Here is a 25,481-nt window from a genome sequence, read left to right on the forward strand (position 1 = left end):
TTAGGATGAAGGGCTTCAGGCCATCAAAAGGTGTTGTTTTTTTCTTCCTCTTTTGCAGTGCTCCAATTAAGATTGTTAGAGGTAAACGTCTCCAGGGTTGCAAGAAGTGCAGATGTTGTGGACACCAAAGGCTTGTGGACTCTCTGGACAGCTGTTGGGTTTTTGGACAATTACAGAATTATTGAAGGTGCCCATGCTGAAACATGAAACCTTATGTGTTTACTAATGAATGGCATCATAGGATATACACTATGTGCACTATCTGACGTTTCAAGCAGCACTTTGACATTTTCTCTTCACGTGTAGAGTATTTAGACTAGTCAGTGTTAGGGTTGGGTATAGTTTGAATTCGAACGATTCCGATTCTTTGTTTCGATTGCGATTCCTGGCGATCCTCGATTCCGATTCTTCTTGTACCATGCCGGGATCAATGTGTTTGACAGGTAGTCCCTGGAAGGTGGTATGTATTTTGGGTTGAGAGTTTTCACCATATCCCTGCAAACATAAACAAACATGTAATTGCTGTTACTGTTTAGCCCAGTATAAATTAGCTTAGCTCTAACGTTATTGCTTAACTAACCTAAATGTTGGAGATTCCACCTCTGAAAAGGGATGCAGTCTTTTGACTATGTGTGCAAGTGACCTTTCTGTGGCACTCTTCCGTCTGTGGCACCGACATCTTCCCCATTGCCGCTACGGTGAACGGAGTACGCTGAGCACATTGCGGAGCCTGGCTAGCAGGTTGTAAATTGTCTATGAAAAAATACGCAGGCTAATTTGTTAGCTGCCTCAACGTTGGCGCAAAACACATTATTTATTGCATATATATTGTTTTACTTGCCGGATATCGGACTGCAGTGCAATCACCGAGGTGCCAGGCTGGGCGTCGGAGCCAAAGGAGGACGGTCGGCGCAGCGCGTCGAAGACGGGACACGCATTTATTTGTACTCCATGAACTCGGAGGTGCTTCATCATGTTCGACGTGCACCCTCCTAAGCACGAAACAGTCCTGTCGCACGTGTTACATTTCGCCGATATTTCATTTTTTTTAGTAAAATAAAGCCACACTTTCGACCGCCGACGCCCGCTATCCATGCTTGACTGACTTGCTCGGCTACATAGGCTCGGCTATCGTTGGTGTTCAGCGGCTTCTTCTTCCGGTCGGCGGACTTATTCTTTTTTTCCGGTCGGCGGACTGGGTATCGAAACTAGGAATCGAAATTTAAACTTTTGAACGATTCCGGGAGAATCGGAAAGTTAGTCCCGGTTCCAATCGATACTCGATACCCAACCCTAGTCAGTGTACAGCTCGTCTAGGACCGATTGACTATCTCCTGAAAATGAGCCAACGCAGCCTCCTGCTGGCCCCACTATGGACTGGACTCTCACTATTATGTTAGATCGGTGGTTCTTAACCTGGGTTCGATCGAACCCTCAGGGTTCGGTGGGTCGGGCTCAGGGGTTCGGCGGAGGTCAAGACACACCCGACTCATCGTGTAAATAAAAACTTCTCCCTATCGGCGTATTACGGATACGGCAACAGCAGAAGTCACACTGATTTGCAGGTGTGTAATTTGTTGTGAGTTTATGCACTGTGTTGGTTTTGTTCTTTGAACAAGGTTATGTTCGTGCACGGTTCATTTTGTGCACCAGTAAAAAAACATGGTAACACTTTAGTATGGGGAACATATTCACCATTAATTAGTTGCTTATTAACATGCAAATTAGTAACATATTGGCTCTTAGCTAGTCATTATTAAGTACTTATTAATGCCTTATTCGGCATGACCTTATTATAACCCGAACCCTCTAACTCTGGCCCTAACCCTCTAACCCTAACCCTAACCCTAACCAAATAACTGTAAATTAAGTCTTTGTTACTTTTAATATGTACCCCATACTAAAGTGTTACCATAAACATATAACTTTTTCTTGAATTTGAAAAAAAACATCATTTTATTTTTCACTAAAGAAGGGTTCGGTGAATGCGCATATGAAACTGGTGGGGTTTGGTACCTCCAACAAGGTTAAGAACCACTGTGTTAGATCCACTATGGACTGGACTTTCACAATATTATGCTAGACCCACTCGACGTCCATTGCACCGGTCTCCCCTAGAGGAGGGGCGGGGGGGTGTCACCCACGTCTGCGGTCCTCTCCCAAGGTTTCTCATTGTCATCCCGCTGGGTTGAGTTTTTCCTTGCCCTGATGTGGGATCTGAACCGAGGATGTCGTTGTGGCTTGTGCAGCCCTTTGAGACACTTGTGATTTAGGGCTATATAAATAAACATCGATTGATTGATTTATTGTGAAGCCCTTCGAGGCACTTTTGATTTAGGGCTATACTATACTACTACTACTACTACTACTACTACTACTACTACTACTACTACTACTACTACTACTACTACTACTACTACTACTACTACTACTACTACTACTACTACTACTACTAATAATAATAATAATAATAATAATAATAATACATATAATGCTGCTGCTGCTGCTACTACTAATAATACATATAACGCTGCTACTACTACTACTACTACTAATAATAATAATAATAGTACATTCTGTTGCTACTACTACTACTAATGATAATACATACTGTATAATGCTGCTACTACTAATAATAATACATATACTGCTGCTACTAATACTACTACTACTAATAATAATAATACATATAATGCTGCTGCTACTACTACTAATAATAATAATACATATAATGCTGCTACTACTACTAGTACTACTACTAATAATAATAATACATATAATGCTACTACTAATAATAATAATAATACATATAATGCTGCTGCTACTGCTACTACTACTACTAATAATAATAATACATATAATGCTGCTGCTACTACTACAACTATTAATAATAATAATTATAATATTACATATAATACTGCTGCTACTACTACTACTAATAATAATAATAATACATATAATGCTGCTGCTACTACTACGACTATTAATAATAATAATAATATTACATATAATGCTGCTGCTGCTACTACTACTACTACTAATAAGAATAAGAATAATACATATAATGCTGCTACTACTACTACTATTATTAATAATAATAACACATGCTTTTGCTGCTACAACTACTACTACTAATAATAATAATACATTTAATGCTACTACTACTACTACTAATAATAATACATATAATGCTGCTACTACGACTACTGCTACTAATAATACATATAATGCTGCTACTACTACTACTACTACGACTACTACTACTACTAGTATTAATAATACATATAATGCTGCTACTACTACTACTACTATTAATACTACTACTACTACTAATAATACATATAATGCTGCTACTACTACTACTACTACTACTACTAATAATAATAATACATATAATGCTGCTACTACTACTACTACTACTACTAATAATAATACATATAATGCTGCTACTACTACTACTAATAATAATAATAATAATACATATAATGCTGCTACTACTACTACTACTAATAATACATGTAATGCTGCTACTACTACTGCTACTACTACTACTAATAATAATAATAATACATATAATGCTGCTACTACTACTACTACTACTACTACTGCACCACACTCCACAGTGTTATGAGTGCATCTGATTTGAGGTGCAAAAGGTGTGAATAAAAAAAAGCCTGTGTGGTTTGGAGGTGGGGTTTGGTGGAGGTTGTCCAGCACTCTTGTATCTCAATTGTTGTCCCATCATTGTTCATGGTTCCGGGGCGGCCATGAAAAACATGGCTTCCTGCTGACTTGCACTTTTAATTCACACATCAATAATCCCCCCACCAACACCTCTCGGCTGACCTCTGACCCCTCCGGTTGTACTAATTGTTTGATGCGGGATTGATGCGCTGGCGTTGCATCAAATAACTGACAGCCAAGCACGCCCCGTGCTTTTGATGCCTTCTGGAACGGCCCGCAAAAGACGACGGCAGCTCTTTTCCGGCCTGACGGTGACGTCTGTGTTTAGCGTGAGCGCAAGATGATGCAACACTCAGCACGTGCTGCACTGTCTCCACCAGGGGGCCGAACTATTTGCCTCCAGGGGCCAAAGTGAAAATGTGCCAGCGGGCCTCACACAACAATTTTAAGCATGAAACACATATAGTCAAAAAGTCCTCATCATTAGTAGCAATGATGGATGGCAACTAGTTAGCCAACTAGTTAGCCTTGCGAACAGAACAATGTCAGGTATGGACAACACACTAACCTATTTATTATTAACTGTCTGGAATGGACTTACGCTGTCTTTTAAGTTGAAGGGGAGTGGTAATTGTTTTTGGCGTCACCTAGTGATTACAAACATTTATACTAAGTTAAATTCATGACACAGTAAATTGGATGATGCGGACACATTTGTTACTGGATTATTTCTAATATGCTCCTGCCTTGTAGACTTTGTAAGTGTAAGTAATATGTAACTATAACTATTTGATACTTGTTGATATCGACAAATGTGCTGTTTTATTGTTAAATGGTTACATTTTGCTAGCGTGTGTGCTATTGTATGCTTAGCTGTTGTGTAGCTGCTAGCTCCTAGTAGTCTATAGTCTAGCATGTTTACCTTTTGTAAATGACTTGACAGTAAAAAATAAACTATGTGCTTATTAGAGGACACTTAGATGTTACCTGGCTGTCCAGCTTTGTAAAAGTAAACACACTGCAGGACTGCTTGTATCGCACATGATATCACACACAAGTAAACACGCTGCAGGACTGCTTGTATCTCACAAGTAAACACGCTGCTGGACTGCTTGTAACGCACACAAGTAAACATGCGGCAGGACTGCTTGTATCGCACATGATATCGCACACAAGTAAACACGTGACAGGACTGCTTGTATCACACACAAGTAAACTCGTGCAGGAATGCTTGTATCGCATATGATATCACACATAAGTAAACACGCTGCAGGACTTCTTATACCACACAAGTAAACACGCTGCAGGACTGCTTGTATCACACACAAGTAAACATGCTGCAGGGCTGCTTGTATCGCACACAGGTAAACATGCTGCAGGACTGCTTGTATCGCACATGATATCGCACACAGGTAAACACGCTGCAGGGCTGCTTGCATCGCACATGATATCGCACACAGTTAAACATGCTGCAGGACTGCTTGTATCGCACAGAAGTAAACACGCTGCAGTACTGCTTGTATCGCACACAGGTAAACATGCTGCAGGGCTGATTGTATCGCACATGATATCGCACACAAGTAAACATGCTGCAGGACTGCTTGTATCGCACATGATATCGCACAGAAGTAAACACGCTGCTGTACTGCTCCTATCACACAGAAGTTAACAGGCTGCAGTACTGCTTGTATCGCACACAAGTAAACACACTGCAGGACTGCTTGTATCGCACATGATATCGCACACAGCTAAACATGCTGCAGGACTGCTTGTATCGCACATGACATCGCACAGAAGTAAACACGCTGCTGGACTGCTCCTATCACACAGAAGTAAACAGGCTGCAGTACTGCTTGTATCGCACACAAGTAAACACGCTGCAGGACTGCTTGTATCGCACACAGCTAAACATGCTGCACGACTGCTTGTATCGCACATGATATCACACACAGCTAAACTTGCTGCAGGACTGCATGTATCGCACATGACATCGCACATAAGTAAACACGCTGCTGGACTTCTTGTATCGCTCATGATATCACACACGAACACGCTGCAGGACTGCTTGTATCGCTCATGATATCGCACACAAACACGCCGCAGGACTGCTTGTAGTAAAACTAATATTAGAAAGTGTAGATACAGGCCGATACTTTGTTGTTTTTGTTGCTGATATTGGACCAACATGTGATATCAATACTAGATGCGGCCACCCCTAGAGTGTTTAAACGGTCAGTATGAATGTGTTACATTCATCAAAGGACTCGGCGGGCCAAATTTGGCCCCCGGGTCTCTATTGCTTATCATGTTTTAGCTCATCTTTACCCGAGGAGCGCTGGCGTCCTGGCATCAGGCCGGCTTGTTTTGCCTCGTGTTAACGAGCTCTGCGGATTAGATGCCGGTTTTCCTGCCCCGACTTTAACCAGCTAAACCCTCTTAGCGCACTCCTGCTGAAATATGAAAAAACTTCATTTTGACGTGACGTGTCTCATCCTATTTCATATTCAGCATGTCAGAAAAACACAGAGTAGTACAGTAAATAACAGGAACTAGTCATGGGACTATCACTATTGTGTGTATTAAAATGTTGATGTCACTTGAGAGATGCTCAACATTCAGTTGTAGGTGTTCCTCTGTATTCATCATACCGCCCGTATTCACATGTATACACCCCTCAACAACAACGGCCACCTCTTGTTGTGTTGCCCTTGTATCATCTCCAGCCTGCTGTGCAATCCTATTGTTGCACATGCACAAAGAGGAGGAAAACACTGTGTCCAAACAATGTGTGTTTATTGCACAATACTTAGGAAAACAACTGCAATACCCCTGCCAAGCCTGCAGATGGCAGATGTCACACTAAATCAGTGCTTTTCAGATAGCGGGGCGGACGCGTTGTAGATTTGTGTTTTGGTCAGCAACTGTTTAATGCTAGTGTGTGTAGCTGTGTCCCAATTCAGGGTCCGCATCCTTCGGAGGACCCGGCCTACGCAGTCTCAGAAGGCTGGACCTTCGGAGGCTCCTCCGTTGTTAAATGGGACCTTCTGGCCTGCGGAGGATACTTACATTTAAAAGTAGAGATGTCCGATAATGGCTTTTTTGCCGATATCCGATATTGACCAACTCTTAATTACCGATTCCGATATCAACCGATACCGATATATACAGTCGTGGAATTAACACATTATTATGCCTAATTTGTTGTGATGCCCCGCTGGATGCATTAAACAATGTAACAAAATCTTCCAAAATAAATCAACTCAAGTTATGGAAAAAAATGCCAACATGGCACTGCCATATTTATTATTGAAGTCACAAAGTGCATTATTGGTTTTTAACATGCCTCAAAACAGCAGCTTGGAATTTTGGACATGCTCTCCCTGAGAGAGCATGAGGCAGGTTGAGGTGGGCGTTGTTGAGGTAGGAGGTGTATATTGTAGCGTCCCGGGGAGTTAGTGCTGCAAGGGGTTCTGGGTATTTGTTCTGTTGTGTTACGATGCGGATGTTCTCCCGAAATGTGTTTGTCATTCTCGTTTGGTGTGGGTTCACAGTGTGGCGAATATTTGTAACAGTGTTAAAGTGGTTTATACGGCTACCCTCAGTGTGACCTGTATGGCTGTTGACCAAGTATGCCTTGCATTCACTTGTGTGTGTGTGAAAAGCCGTAGATATTATGTGACTGGGCCGGCACGCAAAGGCAGTGCCTGTAAGGTTTATTGGCGCTCTGTACTTCTCCCTACGTCCGTGTACACAGCGGCGTTTTAAAAAGTCCTAAATTTTACTTTTTGAAAACGATACCGATAATTTCCGATATTACATTTTAAAGCATTTATCGGCTGATAATATCGGCAGTCCGATATTATCGAACATCTCTATTTGAACGTGTATTTGTCGGGTTATAGGAAGGCGCGCAAAGCATCTTGGGATGCAGGCCACGAAGGCTAGTCGCGGTGCATCCTCCAAATACAGGGGAAAGGAGGGCGCATTCATCGGCTGCATTTGGAGGAGCCTTCGGATTTGAATGAATTGGGACAGCCTTCGTGCAGCGTTGTGACGTAAGCGGCCTTCAAATTCGACCTTCGAAGGATGCAGACCTTGAATAGGGACACAGCTTGTGTGTGTGTGTGTGTGTGAAGACTTGTGTCTTTGAAGTACCGTCATTTAATGACCACCTGGTTCTCATTTGTCCTGAAGGCAAATAAAGGTGCCATTAGTTTCAGGTGAACGACTGTTAATTGACTCCTTTAGAGCGGAGGTCACTATTTGAGGAAGTTTTCACAGACTATAACTGTGTTGTTGTTGTTTTTTTTAAAAAATGTGTTTGTGTAAGCTTTCAAAAGGCCTGTGTCCATTTAAAAGGCACGCTCGAGGACACCGAAATCAAAAAGCCGCTCCTGTCAGCCATTTTTGTTTTATATGTGAAGTAAAAGACTAATTGAGGCATCAAACTCGCAAAATAATTTGGCGGTGAACGTTCAATGATTAAGTGGTCATTCAACCGTATCCAGGCCAGGGACCCCCAAATTGGCGTAGAGATGGAGCGGGGGCATACTTGCCAACCCTCCCGAATTTCTCGGGAGACTCCCGAATTTCAGTGCCCCTCCTGAAAATCTCCCGGGGCAACCATTCTCCCGACAACAATATTGGGGGCGTGCCTTAAAGGCACTGCCTTTAGCGTCCTCTCTCACCTGAAAAGGAGACTATTATATATGTCTCCGTTATCCATAGGTTTATCTATAACCCATAAAGTAGGCAGGCACGGAGCTATTTCTCAGCGTGTGTTTATTCCAGCCGGCACCTCAATACACTGACACACAACATCCGGATTCCCATCATGCATTGCTTCAAAACTACGGCAAGTAGTAATGTCCAAAAACATAACAGAGACGAAGCAGAAGAACGAAGAAGAGACATGGCAACCATTCGGAGGTCTCAAGGTTGGCAAGTATGAGCGGGGGACCCCATTTTATATATCCCGGATACAATTGTGTTTTTGAATAAACTGGGGCTGAAGGTACTTTATTGCGCAATAATAAGATATTTTAAAAAAAAAATAAATACAGTAAAGCATCGGTAATAGCTAGCTGGCAACTAGTGCACTAAATGCTAGCTGACAACTGGCACAGTAATCACTAGCGGACAACTAATGTGCTAATTGCTGGCTGAGAGCTGGCGCGTTAATCCCTAGTTGACAACGGGCGCGCTAATCGCGAGCCGACAGCGGATGCGTTAACAGCTAGTTATCAGCTAGCGCCATTAATCACAGCTGACAACTGGCACGCTAATCACTAGCTGGCAACTGCAGCGTTATTCGCTGAGTGTGAATGTTTTCTATGTGTTATCTACCTGCCATGAGGTGGCGACTTGTCCAGGGTGTACCCCATCTAAGCTCCAGCACCCTTGTGACCCCAAGAGGGACAAGCGGTAGAAAATGGATGAATGGAATATACATTATACATATATACAAATATATATATGTATATGTACAAATATACGTATACATATACATACATACAAATATATATGTGTGTGTGTGTGTGTGTGTGTGTGTGTGTGTGTGTGTGTGTGTGTGTGTGTGTATATATATATATATATATATATATATATATATATATATATATATATATATATATATATACACAAATATATATATACACAAATATATGTATGCACAAATATATATATATATACACAAATATATGTATGTATATATATATATATATGTATGTATATATATATGTATGTATATATATATATATATTTATATATATATATACACACACACACAAATATATGTGTATGTATATATATATATATATATATATATACTAGGGCTGCAACAAATAATCGATTAAAATCAATTATTATAATAGTTGCCGATTAATTTAGTCATCGATTCGTTGGATCTATGCTACGCGCATGCGCAGAGTTTTTTTTTTTGTTTTTTTTGTTTTTTTTACTAAACCTTTATTTATAAACTGCAACATTTACAAACAGCTGAGAAACAAAAATCAAAATACGTATGGTGCCAGTATTCTGTTTTTTTTCCAATAAAATACTGGATAGGATAGAAATGTAGTTTGTCTCTTTTATCCGATTATTAATCGATTAATCGAAGTAATAATCGACAGATTAGTCGATTATCAAATTAATCGTTAGTTGCAGCCCTAATATATACACAAATATATGTGTATGTATATATATACAGTATATATATATATATATATATATATATATATATATATATATATATATATATATATATATATATATATATATATATATATATATATATATATATATATATATATATATACACACACAAGTATATGTATATATATACAAGTATATGCGTATCTATATTTCAGATTTCAGTTAACTTAAAAAACTAAATCAACTTAAAGACTCCAATATATGTACACAAATGCATTTTTATAGTTCAAATAGATTAGAAGGTAAATAAGCAAAATAAATAGTGTGATTAATCTGCACATATACATGATTCATGCAAACTGTTTCTTGATTAATCGCACGAGTTAACTCATATTTTTTGACAGCCCTTGTTATTATATATTACAACTCATTGCCTTTGTCACCTGTAACACAACGCTAACATGGATGTTTTTTTCAGCGAGCTTAGCATGTTGGTTTGCCTTTGGCATCTTTGATGTACAAAATGTATCAAAGTGTCCCCTGCTGGAAAAGGTTTGGACACCCCTGGTACGTGAAAAATAATGTTGCTAATACATGCCTAGTAAATGCACTCATTATTTTTTTTTTTAAACAAATACCTGTTTGTTTTTATGCTCCCAAAAGCAGGGCCGGTAAAGTCTGACATAGGTGAAGCGGTGTACAGGCGTGTCAGCAGCACGTCTTTCTGACGCGTGTCTTAAAGACATGTTGCTAACTTAAGAAAATTAATCAGGGCTAATCTTCATTCTCCAAAGTCATTAATGAGTCCAATTCCAGGTTAAGGGGCTGAAGGATTAACCGCCCGGGCAAATCTGCGCGAGTCGCCTGTGCCGGGCGGCAGGGGCTGGGGGGAGGGGGGAGGGAGGGGAGGTGTGTGGATTTAGTCGTGCAATCCTCTAAATGAGCTTCATTATACTGGACTAGCCAGGAGGGAAAACCCACCGCCAACCCCTCACCCCGCTGCTGCCGGTGGATTAGCAGGTCGCCACAATCCCCTCCTGCTCCCGGGCGTACACTGTTGCACTTTTTGATTCTCCTGCTACAACGCCCCCCCCCCCCCTTGCAAGCCTCAGTGCAGATAAGCCCTTGACAAGATGAATGCATCTGTATCAAAAGTCTGGAGCCGCTTTGCTCTGTGTTGTTTGGCGAATCCCCTTTTCCAGGTCAAGCCAGATTGCCTTAACGTGTTTTACAAGGCAAATTTAACTCAAGTGCCTTTGACCACGCAAAATGTTGCAAATGGTCCTCATGGTCTCACGCTCCGTCCTCAGGCACCCCCGTCAACCGCATCCCCATCATGGCCAAGCAGGTGCTGGACCTGTACATGCTCTACAAGCTGGTGACGGAGAAGGGCGGCCTGGTGGAGGTGATCAACAAGAAGATCTGGAGAGAGATCACAAAGGGACTCAACCTGCCGACCTCCATCACCAGCGCGGCCTTCACCCTGCGCACGCAGTGAGTGTGTGTGTGTGTGTCGTCATGGATACCTGCAATCAGCGCCAATCCCTTTTTGCTCACTCCTGTCTTTTTCTTTCGGAGTCCAACAAATTTGATGACAATAGATTTTTCATTTACACTTTGTTTATAAAGGATTTGATTTAGGAAATGTCATATCATTTATATTATATAGTTATTATGTACAGATAATAAATAATATAATAATAAAAAATCTATACAAATATAATATCATGAACTTAATATTTTCCTACTAATTTGTGTCTAATTTTATTTAGTATTAATGTTTAATTTATATATTGAATAAAAACCAATACAAATATAAATAAATGATAAATGGGTTATACTTGTATAGCGCTTTTCTACCGTCAAGGTACTCAAAGCGCTTTGACAGTATTTCCACATTCACCCATTCACACACATATTATCATAATTATATATTTTTATTTTTAATGTCATATTTTTTTCTGTATAAATTATTCATGTTTAATTTATATATTGACCATTATATAGTGATACGTAAATGTTACAACAATAAAAAGTATTAAATTGAACATATACACTTAAAATATGTAATTATTTTGTGAGTTCAGTTATGTATTAGGAGTTATTTTTCTCCAATTATGTAATATTTGCTATATGTTTTGTTTACTTTTTTATGTTCACTACTACTTTGTAAATAAATGATGAAATAAAAATATGCTCTTAGGCATAATTTATTTAATAATTTACATTATTCATATGTAATATTTTTTTAAATGATTGATCATTTATGTAATTATATATTATATAATTATTTGTTATAGTTCTTATACAAATAAGTAATGTTACCGCCCGAATGCAGCTGAGATAGGCTCTTGCGACCCCGAATGGGATAAGCGGTAGAAAATGGATGGATGGATATACAAATCTAATAATATATTAACTATTTATTTTTTTAAACATTGTAATTTTTATTTATATAATATTATTAACTTTATATTTTTCTACTATTTTTTAGCTCATTTTATTTTTTGTTTATGTATTATTAATGTTTAATTTATATATTGACTAAAAACATCAATACAAATATATTATCATAACTATATATTTTTATATTTAATGTCATATCATTTATGTTTAATTTATATATTGACTATAAAATAGTGATATGTAAATGTTACAACAATAAAAAGTATTATATTTAACATATACACTTAAAATATGTAATTATTTTGTGAGTTCAGTTATGTTTTATGAGGGTTTTTTTTTACGTAATATGTTTTGTTTACTTTATTTTGTAAATAAATGATGAAATAAAAATATGCTGTTAGGCATATTTAACAATACATTCATTTACATTATATATATATTTAAAACAGTTTTTTAAATGAATGATCATTTATGTAATTATATCTTATATAATTATTTTATACAGTTATTATACAAAAAGGTAATGTAATAATATACAATCTATACAAATATAATAATAGATTAACTATATATATATTTTTTAATTTAAATGTTTATGTATTTGTTTAATTTATATATTGACTATTATATAGTTATGTATGAATGTTAGAAAAATTCAATATGTTTAGTCTATACACTTAAAATATTTAATTATTTTTGTGAGTTCAGTCAGTTATGAGGTTTTCTCTCCAATTATGTATTATTTGCTATATTTTGTTTACTTTTGTATGTTAACTGTTATTTTATAAATAAATGATCAATATAAAATATGTTTTTAAGCAGATTTAACAGTATATTTAATTACATTATTCATATTTATTTTATTTTTTATTAATTATCATTTATATGTATGTATGGATAATAAATAATGTAATAATAAAACGTCAATACAAATATAACAAATATATTATCAATAACTGTATATTTTTGTTATTTGTATGTCATTGTCATTTTTTTATGTATAATGTATATGTTGACTATTGTATAGTGATATATAAATGGTACAACAATAAAATGTTCATCCATCCATTTTGTACCGCTTGTACCCCGTTCGGGGTTGCTGGAGCCGATCTCAGCTGCACGTGGGCGGAAGGCGGGGTACACCCGGGACAAGTCGCCATCTCATCACAGGGTCAACACAGATAGACAGACAACATTCACACACACATTCACACTCTAGGGCCAATTTAGTGTTGCATGTATTATATTTAATATATACACTTAAAATTAGGGATGTCCGATAATGGCTTTTTGCCGATATCCGATATTCCGATATTGTCCAACTCTTTAATTACAGATACCGATATCAACCGATACCGATATCAACCGATATATGCAGTCGTGGAATTAACACATTATTATGCCTAATTTGGACAACCAGGTATGGTGAAGATAAGGTACTTTTTTAAAAAATTAGTAAAATAAGATAAATAAATTAAAAACATTTTCTTGAATAAAAAAGAAAGTACAACAATATAAAAACAGTTACATAGAAACTAGTAATGAATGAAAATTAGTAAAATTAACTGTTAAAGGTTAGTACTATTAGTGGACCAGCAGCATGCACAATCATGTGTGCTTACGGACTGTATCCCTTGCAGACTGTATTGATATATATTGATATATAATGTAGGAACCAGAATATTAATAACAGAAAGAAACAACCCTTTTGTGTGAATGAGTGTAAATGGGGGAGGGAGGTTTTTTGGGTTGGTGCACTAATTGTAAGTGTATCTTGTGTTTTTTATGTTGATTTAATAAATAATTTTAAATAAATAATAAAAAATGAGAAAAAAAAACAGCACAATATTTCGCATGATTAAGAATTCCAGTCCAAAAACATGGAAGGCTGTTTTTTTTTGTTTGTTTGTTTGTCGCCACCACCACATCAAGTTAAGCAGATTCACAAATTATTATTATATCTTCCATCACCTCCGAGCCCTCCTCCATCCCTCTGGGTCTTAGTTTACAGCGGTAAATCTTGACGCAGCTTGCCGCCAACAAGCAACTAATGTTGGTGGAACATGTTGGCGTATTAGCTCGGTTAAGTCATTGAATTAAAGAGTAACTCTCTTCATCGGTGCTTCACTCTCAGTCCAAAACAAAGTAGAAGCGACCTAAGAGAAGACCTGACTAGGGGATGTCCGATAATATCGGCAGGCCGATATTATCGGACATCTCTACTTAAAATATCAAAATATTTTGAGATCAGTTATGTTTCATGAGGTTTTTCTTCTCCAATTACATATTTGCTATATTTTTTGTTTACTTTTGCATGCTAATTATTGTTATAGCGGTTGTGTTGTATTTATTTCGTATTTTTATTCATTAAACATTTGTGTATTATTTATTTTGTATATCCAGTTATAAGAAACTATAATAATAGAATAGCACAGCATATAAATTCAGTATTATTTAGGAAATAAATACATTGTCAAATGATTATAATAATAATAATAATATTAATGATAATAATAACAATGGATGGGCTCCAAAATGAGGAGATTGATTGATGACATCTTGGAGCATTTGAGGCTCCGTGTTTATCCACAAGACTTTTTGTTTCTCCTACTGCTTTCCCCGACCAATCGGTGCGTCCATTACATCACACATAAGTCTCATTGATCGTTATTGATTTATTGACATGCTCTGGGTCAGAGTTCACCATGACTAAGGTGGGTGGTTGATTGACAGCTGGGGAGGAAACAAACCTTGAGTGTATTGTCGCACCTTCTTGGTCGGCGTCCGCTACAGCGAGGACGCCTTAATGAAGCCTCATGTATTTTTAATGGCGCGTGGCCGTGCTCCATCTAATGGACGCCGGCTCTTTGCGTCTTATCGATCCTCAAGCGCCGCCGCCGCCGCCGCCATTATGCCGTCAGCATAGATAACACTGCGTGTTGATTTGGCTGTAATGGCACAGAAAAGGCTGCAGCTGTGACGGCGCATATTGCCCCACTGTGACGGCATGTTGTGCTCCTGCAGGTATATGAAGTATCTGTACCCCTACGAGTGCGAGAGGAAGGGCCTCAGCTCCCCAGGCGAGCTCCAGGCGGCCATTGACAGCAACCGGCGCGAGGGCCGGCGCCCCAGCTACAGCAGCAGCCTCTTCCGCTTCTCGCCCTCGCCCAGTACGGCGCCGCACATCCTCTCGCCTCCCAAGATGCACCTCTCCGCCCTGGCCGCCGGGACCTCGGGGGTCCTCAATGGCCTGCACGCCTCGCCGGGATCCTCCATGAAGAAAGGTAGTTATATAACATCCGTCTGACTTGCTTGAGTCAACGCGATTTATTGAACAATGTTTTTTTTTTCTTGTGCTTGTAGTTGTTTGTAATATCTTGTCTTATGTTAAATATGATGTGAAAAGAGGGCCCATGTCCACCCAAACCAGGGTTTCAACGATTGAGCGTTCCTGTTTCATTCAGTATATTTATGGAGCAATAGTTCCCTCTGCTGCCCACTGCAAGAACTGCATGTTATAGTCTATAACAGTACATACGTGCATAAACTAAATATAATATATTCTAAAACAAAACATTTTTTCTTTTTTATAGTCATTTGTGTATGATGTAAGATGCTGCTATTAAATTACAATTATTTTTTATAGGTATTAAATGATAAATGGGTTATACTTGTATAGCGCTTTTCTACCTTCAAGGTACTCAAAGCGCTTTGACAGTATTTCCGCATTCACCCATTCACACACACATTCACACAATGATGGCGGGAGCTGCCATGCAAGGCGCTAACCAGCAGCCATCAGGAGCAAGGGTGAAGTGTCTTGCCCAAGGACACAACGGATGTGACTAGTATGGTAGAAGGTGGGGATTGAACCCCAGTAACCAGCAACCTTCCGATTGCTGGCACGGCCACTCTACCAACTTCGCCACGCCGCCCCTAGGTATTATCATATTATTGTTATAATCATTACTAATAAGTGTTTTTTTGTTTTATTTTATTATTATTATTATTATTTTGATTGATTAATAAATTCATTGAAAAAAATTTTTTTTTAAATAAAAAGTGTTTTGATAATAGCTGCATTTATTTTTCTATGAATTTTATTTTTAAATGTTGTTAATACTGTGTTATTAATTTTATTTTTATTATAATAGAGAAATACCAATTACTTGAATACACTATTTCCTATTATGTATAATGCATATTATAAATAGTCTTTTAATTTATTTTATACCATATATGCCATTTCTTTGTCTGTAATAATAAATGACTTACATTATTATATACATTATATTTGTTTGTATATTTATGTAGTTTTTTATAATACCAAATGGGTTTTATAATAAATGATTGCCATAATTCTAAATATTATACATGTATGTATAGTTAATGAATATAATGTAATTGCTAAAGTATTATTGGCATTTATATATATATACATATATATTATATATTGATGTATATGAATGTAATTTATTTTCTAATACCAAATATGTCATTACTTGTGTATATTATAATAAATTATTGACATAATTATAAATATTATGAGGTGTCCAGGGTGTACCCCGCCTACCGCCCGAATGCAGCTGAGATAGGCTCCAGCAACCCCGAAAGGCAAAATAGCGGTAGAAAATGGATGGATGATTGTATGTATAATATATAAATATAATCCATCCATCCATTTTCTACCGCTTGTCCCTTTTGGGGTCGCTGGAGCCTATCTCAGCTGCATTCGGGCGGTAGGCGGAGTACACCCTGGACAAGTTGCCACCTCATATATAAATATAATGTCAATGCAAAATTATTTGCATCATATATTATATATAGATGTGTTGTATATCAGTGTTTTTTTTACCCATAATGACAAGGCCCATTGTTGGGCCCCGAGCGGACTGCCAAAAAACATGTTTCTCAGCTATGGTCCCCAGTGGTACTCGGTCGTAATACACTTTTCCACCACTTGTGGCAGTATTGGCAATCTGAAACAAACCATAGAAGTAGATAGATAGATAGTACTTAATTGATTCCTTCAGGAGAGTTCCCTCAGGAAAATAAAAACAAAGTATAGAGCTAAAGTTAAGCGCAAAAATTACAACAAAGGTGGTGAAGCTGTATTTTCGTTTGCACTTAAATGTATTTATTCATTTACTTTTGTATTTATTTAGTTCATTTAGAATGCATTTATTTTAACACCGCGTAATTGCACGTACATTTATTTTTCATCATTTTCTATGAGTCCCTTTTGATTAGTGTTTGTTTTTGTAGTCAGCCTGACTGAAGCCTTGATAATGAATGATATTGTCGATTAAAACATACTTTCATGTCATTTGACCAGGTTGTAAACTGTAAGTAGGTTTTTATATCATTTTTAAATATGATTTAAAAAAACAAGAGTAAGTCAGTGTTAATACTTGAGTGGGGTCTCTTTATTGGAAAAGTTGGGCCACGGGGTCAAAAAGGTTAAGACCCTCTGCTGTGTATTATTGAGTAGATAGCAATGATGTATTTGACCAATAAATAAATGCAGGTACTTTTATTTGTATTAAACAATTTTACAGTGCAGATCACATTTCTTAATTAGTTTTCAATGGTCAGAAATGTGCTACTTTTTTTCCCAGAATTTAAAAGACCAGTAGGTATGATGGTGATTATTGAGCGTTCTTGTTTCGGGTCCAATTTTAGCAGAAGGTGTTTTAGTGCCGGGTCCAGGTGTGGGCCTGGGGGCTGCCGAGAAGGCTAATTAATAACACGGTTCCCACGCTGCATCAACCCTGCTGACCCCCGTGATAACTGTCATTACCTGGCCGCCGACTCGGCAGGAATGTCCAAATTAGACAGCGACCCCCACCAAAGTTGAGCCCGACATCTGCTGAAATGGATGAAGATTGTGTTTCCCTCGCAAAATCTTTCAATTCTCTCCTCCCTCCACTCCCAGACGACCTGACCTCCTCCATCATGGCGGGCCGGCCCTCCATGGCGTTGACTTTGGGCCAGCATCAGGTGGCGGGCCTGGCGCGCGCCGCCACGCTGGAGCAGCTGCGGGAGAAGCTGGAGACCGGCGTGGGCGTCATGGCGGGGGAGGGGCCGGAGAGGAAGATGGCGCGCCTGGCCGAGGAGCAGCAGCGCCTCATGCAGCAGGCCTTCCAGCACAACCTGCTGGCCATGGCCTCGCAAATGCCCATGAACCTGCGCCTGGGGGCCCCCGCCGTGGCACACAGAGGTCGGTACGCTTTCCCGGGTCCTAAGTCCCGACCGAGTCAACTTTTTTTTTTTCCCCCTCCTTCCTGTCCGCAGATGAGAAGCAGCAGGACATGTCTCTGAGCATCTCCACCAACGGCAACGCCAGCATCACCGTCTCAGTGGAGGTCAACGGCACCATGTACTCAGGTAGGTCTGCCGCACTTACCCCTCTCACCACTAGGGGGAGCTGTGCACACCTGCCAGCATTCAGCAGTAGCCACTACCTAGCATCAGCAAATACAATATGTACAAATGTGATAGTAAAAGTGATAGCAAAGAAGCACTTAGTGAAATAAATATTAATAACACAGAAATGACAATGAGCATTGTTACACTACAAATGGAGCAATACAAATAGCAATAGAAATAGCACTATTGATAATGAATAACAACAATAATTTACGTTTTATCAACAATACAATTGTGTCAAATGGAACAATACATATATGTAATGATAACTTGAATTACAAAAAAAGCAGATAAATGGAGGGAAGGAAAGAGAAGTGAACTGTATTAACCTTGTAGATTGTTATGGTATAATAGGTTGAGCTTTGTCAGTGTGCCGTGTTTTACCCAGTTTACCCTAGGGCAACAACATTATTATATGTTTGATGAAACGTGATTATATGCATGAGTGTATGTGTATATGTACATTATGTGTGTATATTTGTTTGTATAGTGAATGTGTGTTTATGTATGTACTGTATTTGTGTATGTATGTACTGTGTGTGTGTGTGTGTGTGTGTGTACGTGTACGTACTGTATTTGTGTATGTATGTACCATGTGTGTGTGTATGTACTGTATTTGTGTATGCATGTACCATGTGTGTTTACATATATACTGTATTTGTGTATGCATGTACCATGTGTGTATACATATATACTGTATTTGTGTATGTATGTACCATGTGTGTGTATGTATGTACCATGTGTGTGTATGTATATACTGTATTTGTGTATGTACGTACCATGTGTGTGTATGTACTGTATTTGTGTATGTACTGTGTTTGTGTGTACCGGGTGTGTGTATGTATGTACTGTATTTGTGTATGTATGTATTTGTGTATGTACTGTATTTGTGTATGTATGTACCATGTGTGTGTATGTACTGTATTTGTGTATGGACTGTGTTTGTGTGTACCGGGTGTGTGTATGTATGTACTGTATTTGTGTATGTATGTATTTGTGTATGGACTGTGTTTGTGTGTACCGGGTGTGTGTATGTATGTACTGTATTTGTGTATGTATGTATTTGTGTATGTACTGTATTTGTGTATGTATGTACTGTGTTTGTGTATGTATGTACTTTGTGTATGTATGTATTTGTGTATGTACTGTATTTGTGTATGTATGTACTGTTTGTGTATGTATGTATGTATTTGTGTATGTACTGTATTTGTGTATGTACAGTATGTACTGTATTTGTATATGTACTATTTTTGTGTATGTATGCACTCTATTTATGTATGAATGTACTTTGTGTATGTATGTACTGTATTTGTGTATGCATGTACTGTATTCCTGTATGCATGTACTGTATTTGTGTATGCATGTATTTGTGTGTGTATGTATGTACTGTATTTATGTATGTATGTACTTTGTGTATGTATGTACTGTATTTGTGTATGCATGTACTGTATTCCTGTATGCATGTACTGTATTTGTGTATGCATGTATTTGTGTGTGTATGTATGTACTGTATTTATGTATGTATGTACTTTGTGTATGTATGTACTGTATTTGTGTATGCATGTACTGTATTCCTGTATGCATGTACTGTATTTGTGTATGCATGTATTTGTGTGTGTATGTACGGTATGTACTATATTTGTGTATGTATGTACTGTATTGGTGTATGTATGTATTTGTGTATGCATGTACTGTATTTGTGTATGTACTGTATTTGTGTATGTATGTACTGTATTTGTGTATGCATTTATTTGTGTGTGTATGTATGTACTATATTTGTGTATGCATGTACTGTATTTGTGTATGTATGTACTTTGTGTATGTATGTACTGTATTTGTGTATGCATTTATTTGTGTGTGTGTGTATGTACTATATTTGTGTATGTATGTACTGTATTTGTGTATGTATGTATTTGTGTATGCATGTACTGTATTTGTGTATGTACTGTATTTGTGTATGTATGTACTGTATTTGTATGTATGTACTTTATTTGTGTATGTATGTACTGTATTTGTGTATGTATGTACTGTATTTATGTATATATGTACTTTGTGTATGTATGTACTGTATTTGTGTATGCATTTATTTGTGTGTGTATGTATGTACTATATTTGTGTATGTATGTACTGTATTTGTGTATGTATGTATTGGTGTATGCATGTACTGTATTTGTGTATGTACTGTATTTGTGTAAGTATGTACTGTATTTGTGTATGTATGTACTTTATATGTGTATGTATGTACTTTATTTGTGTATGTATATATTTGTGTATGCATGTATTTGTGTATGCATGTATTTGTGTATGTATGTATGTACTATATTTGTGTATGTATATATGTATTTGAGTATGCATGTACTGTGTTTGTGTATGTATGTATATACTGTATGTGTGTATGTACTGTATGTGGGTAAGTAGTAGTATCAGTATATGATCGATACCCGAGTCATCAATATTTTGGACTGATAATTCCCCAACTTTATACAGCACATTTCCATTTTGGTACCAAGCCTTATTGGTCCAGCAGATTTCAATGAGACTCCACCGTCTCCACCCAGGCTGCCCTCAGTCTCCTCCCGGATCTGACCCGAGACCCTTTTCAATGTGCCGTTTTCAAATATGTCCAGACAGAGACGCCATTTTGTTGATGTTACAGGAACACTCTTCGCCCAGAAGGCCGGAGGGGTGCTGGGGGCCGCCGCCGCCGCCGCTTCGGCCCCCGCCGCCGGATCCGGCTTTGCCTTCTCGGCGCCCCCGACTCAGACCCTCAGCCCGGCGTCCACCTCCTCCTCCTCCTCCTGCTCCAAGGGCCCCGGTCTGGCCGAGCTGGCCCCCAACGGGTCGCCCTAATCGCGAGGGCCCGGCCCCTCTGTGCCCCTCCCCCACCTCCCTCCTCCCACCCACACACCCTCCCTCCTCCAGCGGGCGCATGAATATTCAGTACAGTGAGAAAGATTTCAAACTGTTGCACAACAATTACCTCATCAACCCTGTCGACTTCTTGGCTGTCCAATGGTGAGGAGACAAGTTCACACACACACGTGCTGGGAACGCACGACTATGCATTACACACACACACACACACACACACACACACACACACACACACACGCTAAACACAATCAGCGCAGCCAAAACCCACTGACAGGCGTCGTCACAACTGAACTTGAAAATCTTTTTAGTATATTTTCTTTCGTTTGTTGCCATTTTGTTGTCTTTGATTTCGTGTTTCTAGAATGTTCTCTCGACATACCTCAAATCAAGAAACCTGCAGTGGCGTCGTTTTTACCTCAGGACTACAAAATATTTAACCTCGATCCTACAGCTTCTTTCTTCTTCCCTCGTCTGGAGAAGTTTCTCGCTGCAATCAGAGTCAGGTGTGGGCACAAGGTGAAATAGGAAAAAAAAAAAACCTCACGGTTCTTGCTGCCACCCCTCCACGCGGACCAGCCTGGTCCCCAACTGAACCACAGCACCTCTCTGCACGAGTGCTCCTTCCAAACTTTTAAAGCGTTCGGGGATGTGCGGGCGTCCCTCTCAGGAAGCTTTAGCCCCGCCCCCCGTGGAAGAATGAACTTAAAAGAATACCTCATGTGCGAAACACTACATATACCTCATAGGGCGGGCAGGATGGAAGCCCCGCCCCCCTTTGACCCCCTCTCGTCAACTGACAACAAAACGCACGCTTGTCTCTCTGTTGTACAAAAACACTTTTTTAACCCTTTGCGTTGCCTCGTTAAGACCTCCGACGCGCGCGTACAATCGCCTGACTTCGCCCGCAATGTTGCACAGCTAGATACCAAAAAGTAAACACACGACTCGAAAGCAGTGGGCGGTACATTTAGCACAAAAAGATGCAAACTATGCTAATTGAGTGCCACAAAGCGGCCTAGGTGACAAAGAAAAGGAGTTTAATATTTAAAAATGTGTCTCACTAGGACAGTGGATATATACTTTTTGTTGTTGTTTTTTAAAGCATATTCTATGGGGGTTAATTTGTGTCTTTTTACAAAAGATTTTTGTGGACACTGAATTTATGTAACTGAATTTTTTGCGTTTGATTTTTTTTCCAACTGATTTATTTTTTATTTTATTTTTTTACGTCAAATTATGCTGACAATTCCATTGAATACAAATTTGTGAGCAAACAGCGTGTTTAAAAATGCACTTTGGTAAAATACAGTGTTTTGAAATTCACTGTGTAAAAATTCAGCGTAAAAAATTTAGTGTAATAAAAACAAAATCAGTTCAGAAAAAGGTAGTGTAGGCAAAATTCAGTGCAGAAATATTCAGTGTAAGAACAAATTCAGTGTAAAAAAAAAATTCAGTGCAGAAATATTTATTGCATAAAAATATTCAGTGTAATAAAAAATGCAGTGTAAAAAAAAGTTCAGTGCAAAAATATTCAGTATAATAAAAAATCAGTGCAGAAAAAATAATTGCAGGAATATTCAGCGTAAAAAATTTAGTGTAATAAAAATTCAGTGTTACAAAAAAAAATCAGTTCAGAAAAAGTTAGTGTAGGGAAAATTCTGTGTGAAAAATTCAGTGCAGAAATAATCAGTGTAAGAAAAAAAATCTGTGTAAAAAAAAATCAATGCAGAAAAATTTATTGCATAAAAATATTCAGTGTAAAAAAAAATTCAGTGCGGAAATATTCAGTGTGATAAAAAAATCAGTGCAGAAAAAATAATTGCAGAAATATTCAGCATAAAAAATTTAGTGTAATAAAAATTGCTACAAAAAAAAAATCCGTTCAGGAAAAGGTAGTGTAGGGAAAATTGTGTGAAAAATGCAGTGCAGAAATATTCAGTATAAGAAAAAAAATCAGTGCAGAAAAATTTATTGCAGAAAAATATTCAGTGTAATAAAAAATTCAGTGTAAAAAAAACAAAATTCAGTGCAGAAATATTCAGTGCAATAAAAAAATCAGTGCAGAAAAAAATAATTGCAGGAATATTCAGCATAAAAAATTTAGTGTAAAAAAAATTCAGTGGTACAAAAAAATAATCCGTTCAGAAAAAGGTAGTGTAGGGAAAATTCAGTGTGAAAAATTCAGTGCAGAAATATTCAGTGTAAAAAAAAAATCAGTGCATAACAATTTATTGCATGAAAATTTATTGCATAAAAATATTCAGTATAATAAAAAATTCAGTGTAAAAAAAAAATTCAATGCAGAAATATTCAGTGTAATAAAAAGTCAGTGCAGAAAAAATAATTGCAGGAATACTCAGCGTAAAAAATTCAGTGTTACAAAAAAATAATCCGTTCAGAAAAAGTTAGTGTAGGGAAAATTCTGTGTGAAAAATTCAGTGCAGAAATAATCAGTGTAAGAAAAAAAATCTGTGTAAAAAAAATCAATGCAGAAAAATGTATTGCATAAAAATATTCAGTGTAAAAAAAAATTCAGTGCAGAAATATTCAGTGTGATAAAAAATCAGTGCAGAAAAAATAATTGCAGAAATATTCAGCGTAAAAAATTTAGTGTAATAAAAATTGCTACAAAAAAAAAAATCCGTTCAGGAAAAGGTAGTGTAGGGAAAATTGTGTGAAAAATGCAGTGCAGAAATATTCAGTATAAGAAAAAAAATCAGTGCAGAAAAATTTATTGCAGAAAAATATTCAGTGTAATAAAAAATTCAGTGTAAAAAAAACAAAATTCAGTGCAGAAATATTCAGTGCAATAAAAAAATCAGTGCAGAAAAAAATAATTGCAGGAATATTCAGCATAAAAAATTTAGTGTAAAAAAAATTCAGTGGTACAAAAAAATAATCCGTTCAGAAAAAGGTAGGGTAGGGAAAATTCAGTGTGAAAAATTCAGTGCAGAAATATTCAGTGTGATAAAAAATCAGTGCAGAAAAAATAATTGCAGAAATATTCAGCGTAAAAAATTTAGTGTAATAAAAATTGCTACAAAAAAAAAAATCCGTTCAGGAAAAGGTAGTGTAGGGAAAATTGTGTGAAAAATTCAGTGCAGAAATATTCAGTATAAGAAAAAAAATCAGTGCAGAAAAATTTATTGCAGAAAAATATTCAGTGTAATAAAAAATTCAGTGTAAAAAAAACAAAATTCAGTGCAGAAATATTCAGTGCAATAAAAAAATCAGTGCAGAAAAAAATAATTGCAGGAATATTCAGCATAAAAAATTTAGTGTAAAAAAAATTCAGTGGTGCAAAAAAATAATCCGTTCAGAAAAAGGTAGTGTAGGGAAAATTCAGTGTGAAAAATTCAGTGCAGAAATATTCAGTGTAAAAAAAAAATCAGTGCATAACAATTTATTGCATGAAAAATATTCAGTATAATAAAAAATTCAGTGTAAAAAAAAAATTCAATGCAGAAATATTCAGTGTAATAAAAAGTCAGTGCAGAAAAAATAATTGCAGGAATACTCAGCGTAAAAAATTCAGTGTTACAAAAAAATAATCCGTTCAGAAAAAGTTAGTGTAGGGAAAATTCTGTGTGAAAAATTCAGTGCAGAAATAATCAGTGTAAGAAAAAAAATCTGTGTAAAAAAAATCAATGCAGAAAAATTTATTGCATAAAAATATTCAGTGTAAAAAAAAATTCAGTGCAGAAATATTCAGTGCAATAAAAAAATCAGTGCAGAAAAAAATAATTGCAGGAATATTCAGCATAAAAAATTTAGTGTAAAAAAAATTCAGTGGTGCAAAAAAATAATCCGTTCAGAAAAAGGTAGTGTAGGGAAAATTCAGTGTGAAAAATTCAGTGCAGAAATATTCAGTTTAAAAAAAAAATCAGTGCATAACAATTTATTGCATGAAAATTTATTGCATAAAAATATTCAGT

At 37.2% G+C, this 25,481-nt stretch overlaps 1 protein-coding gene across 1 annotated transcript in view; it reads left to right on the forward strand.

The window, feature by feature from the left end:
- Positions 1-23,577, forward strand: part of LOC133631093 (AT-rich interactive domain-containing protein 3B-like) — a 202,041-nt gene extending 178,464 nt beyond the window's left edge. Inside the window, exons 5-9 of the mRNA XM_062023136.1 lie at positions 11,148-11,331; positions 15,268-15,527; positions 18,179-18,463; positions 18,538-18,630; positions 21,329-23,577. Of these exons, the coding sequence (XP_061879120.1) occupies positions 11,148-11,331; positions 15,268-15,527; positions 18,179-18,463; positions 18,538-18,630; positions 21,329-21,522 (1,016 nt within the window). The 3' untranslated portion in view covers positions 21,523-23,577. The remainder of the gene's footprint in view (positions 1-11,147; positions 11,332-15,267; positions 15,528-18,178; positions 18,464-18,537; positions 18,631-21,328) is intronic.
- The last annotated feature ends 1,904 nt before the right edge of the window (positions 23,578-25,481 follow it).

Source organism: Entelurus aequoreus, linkage group LG02 (genome assembly GCF_033978785.1).
Source record: "Entelurus aequoreus isolate RoL-2023_Sb linkage group LG02, RoL_Eaeq_v1.1, whole genome shotgun sequence".
In the NCBI taxonomy this organism is placed as follows: Eukaryota; Metazoa; Chordata; class Actinopteri; order Syngnathiformes; family Syngnathidae; genus Entelurus; species Entelurus aequoreus.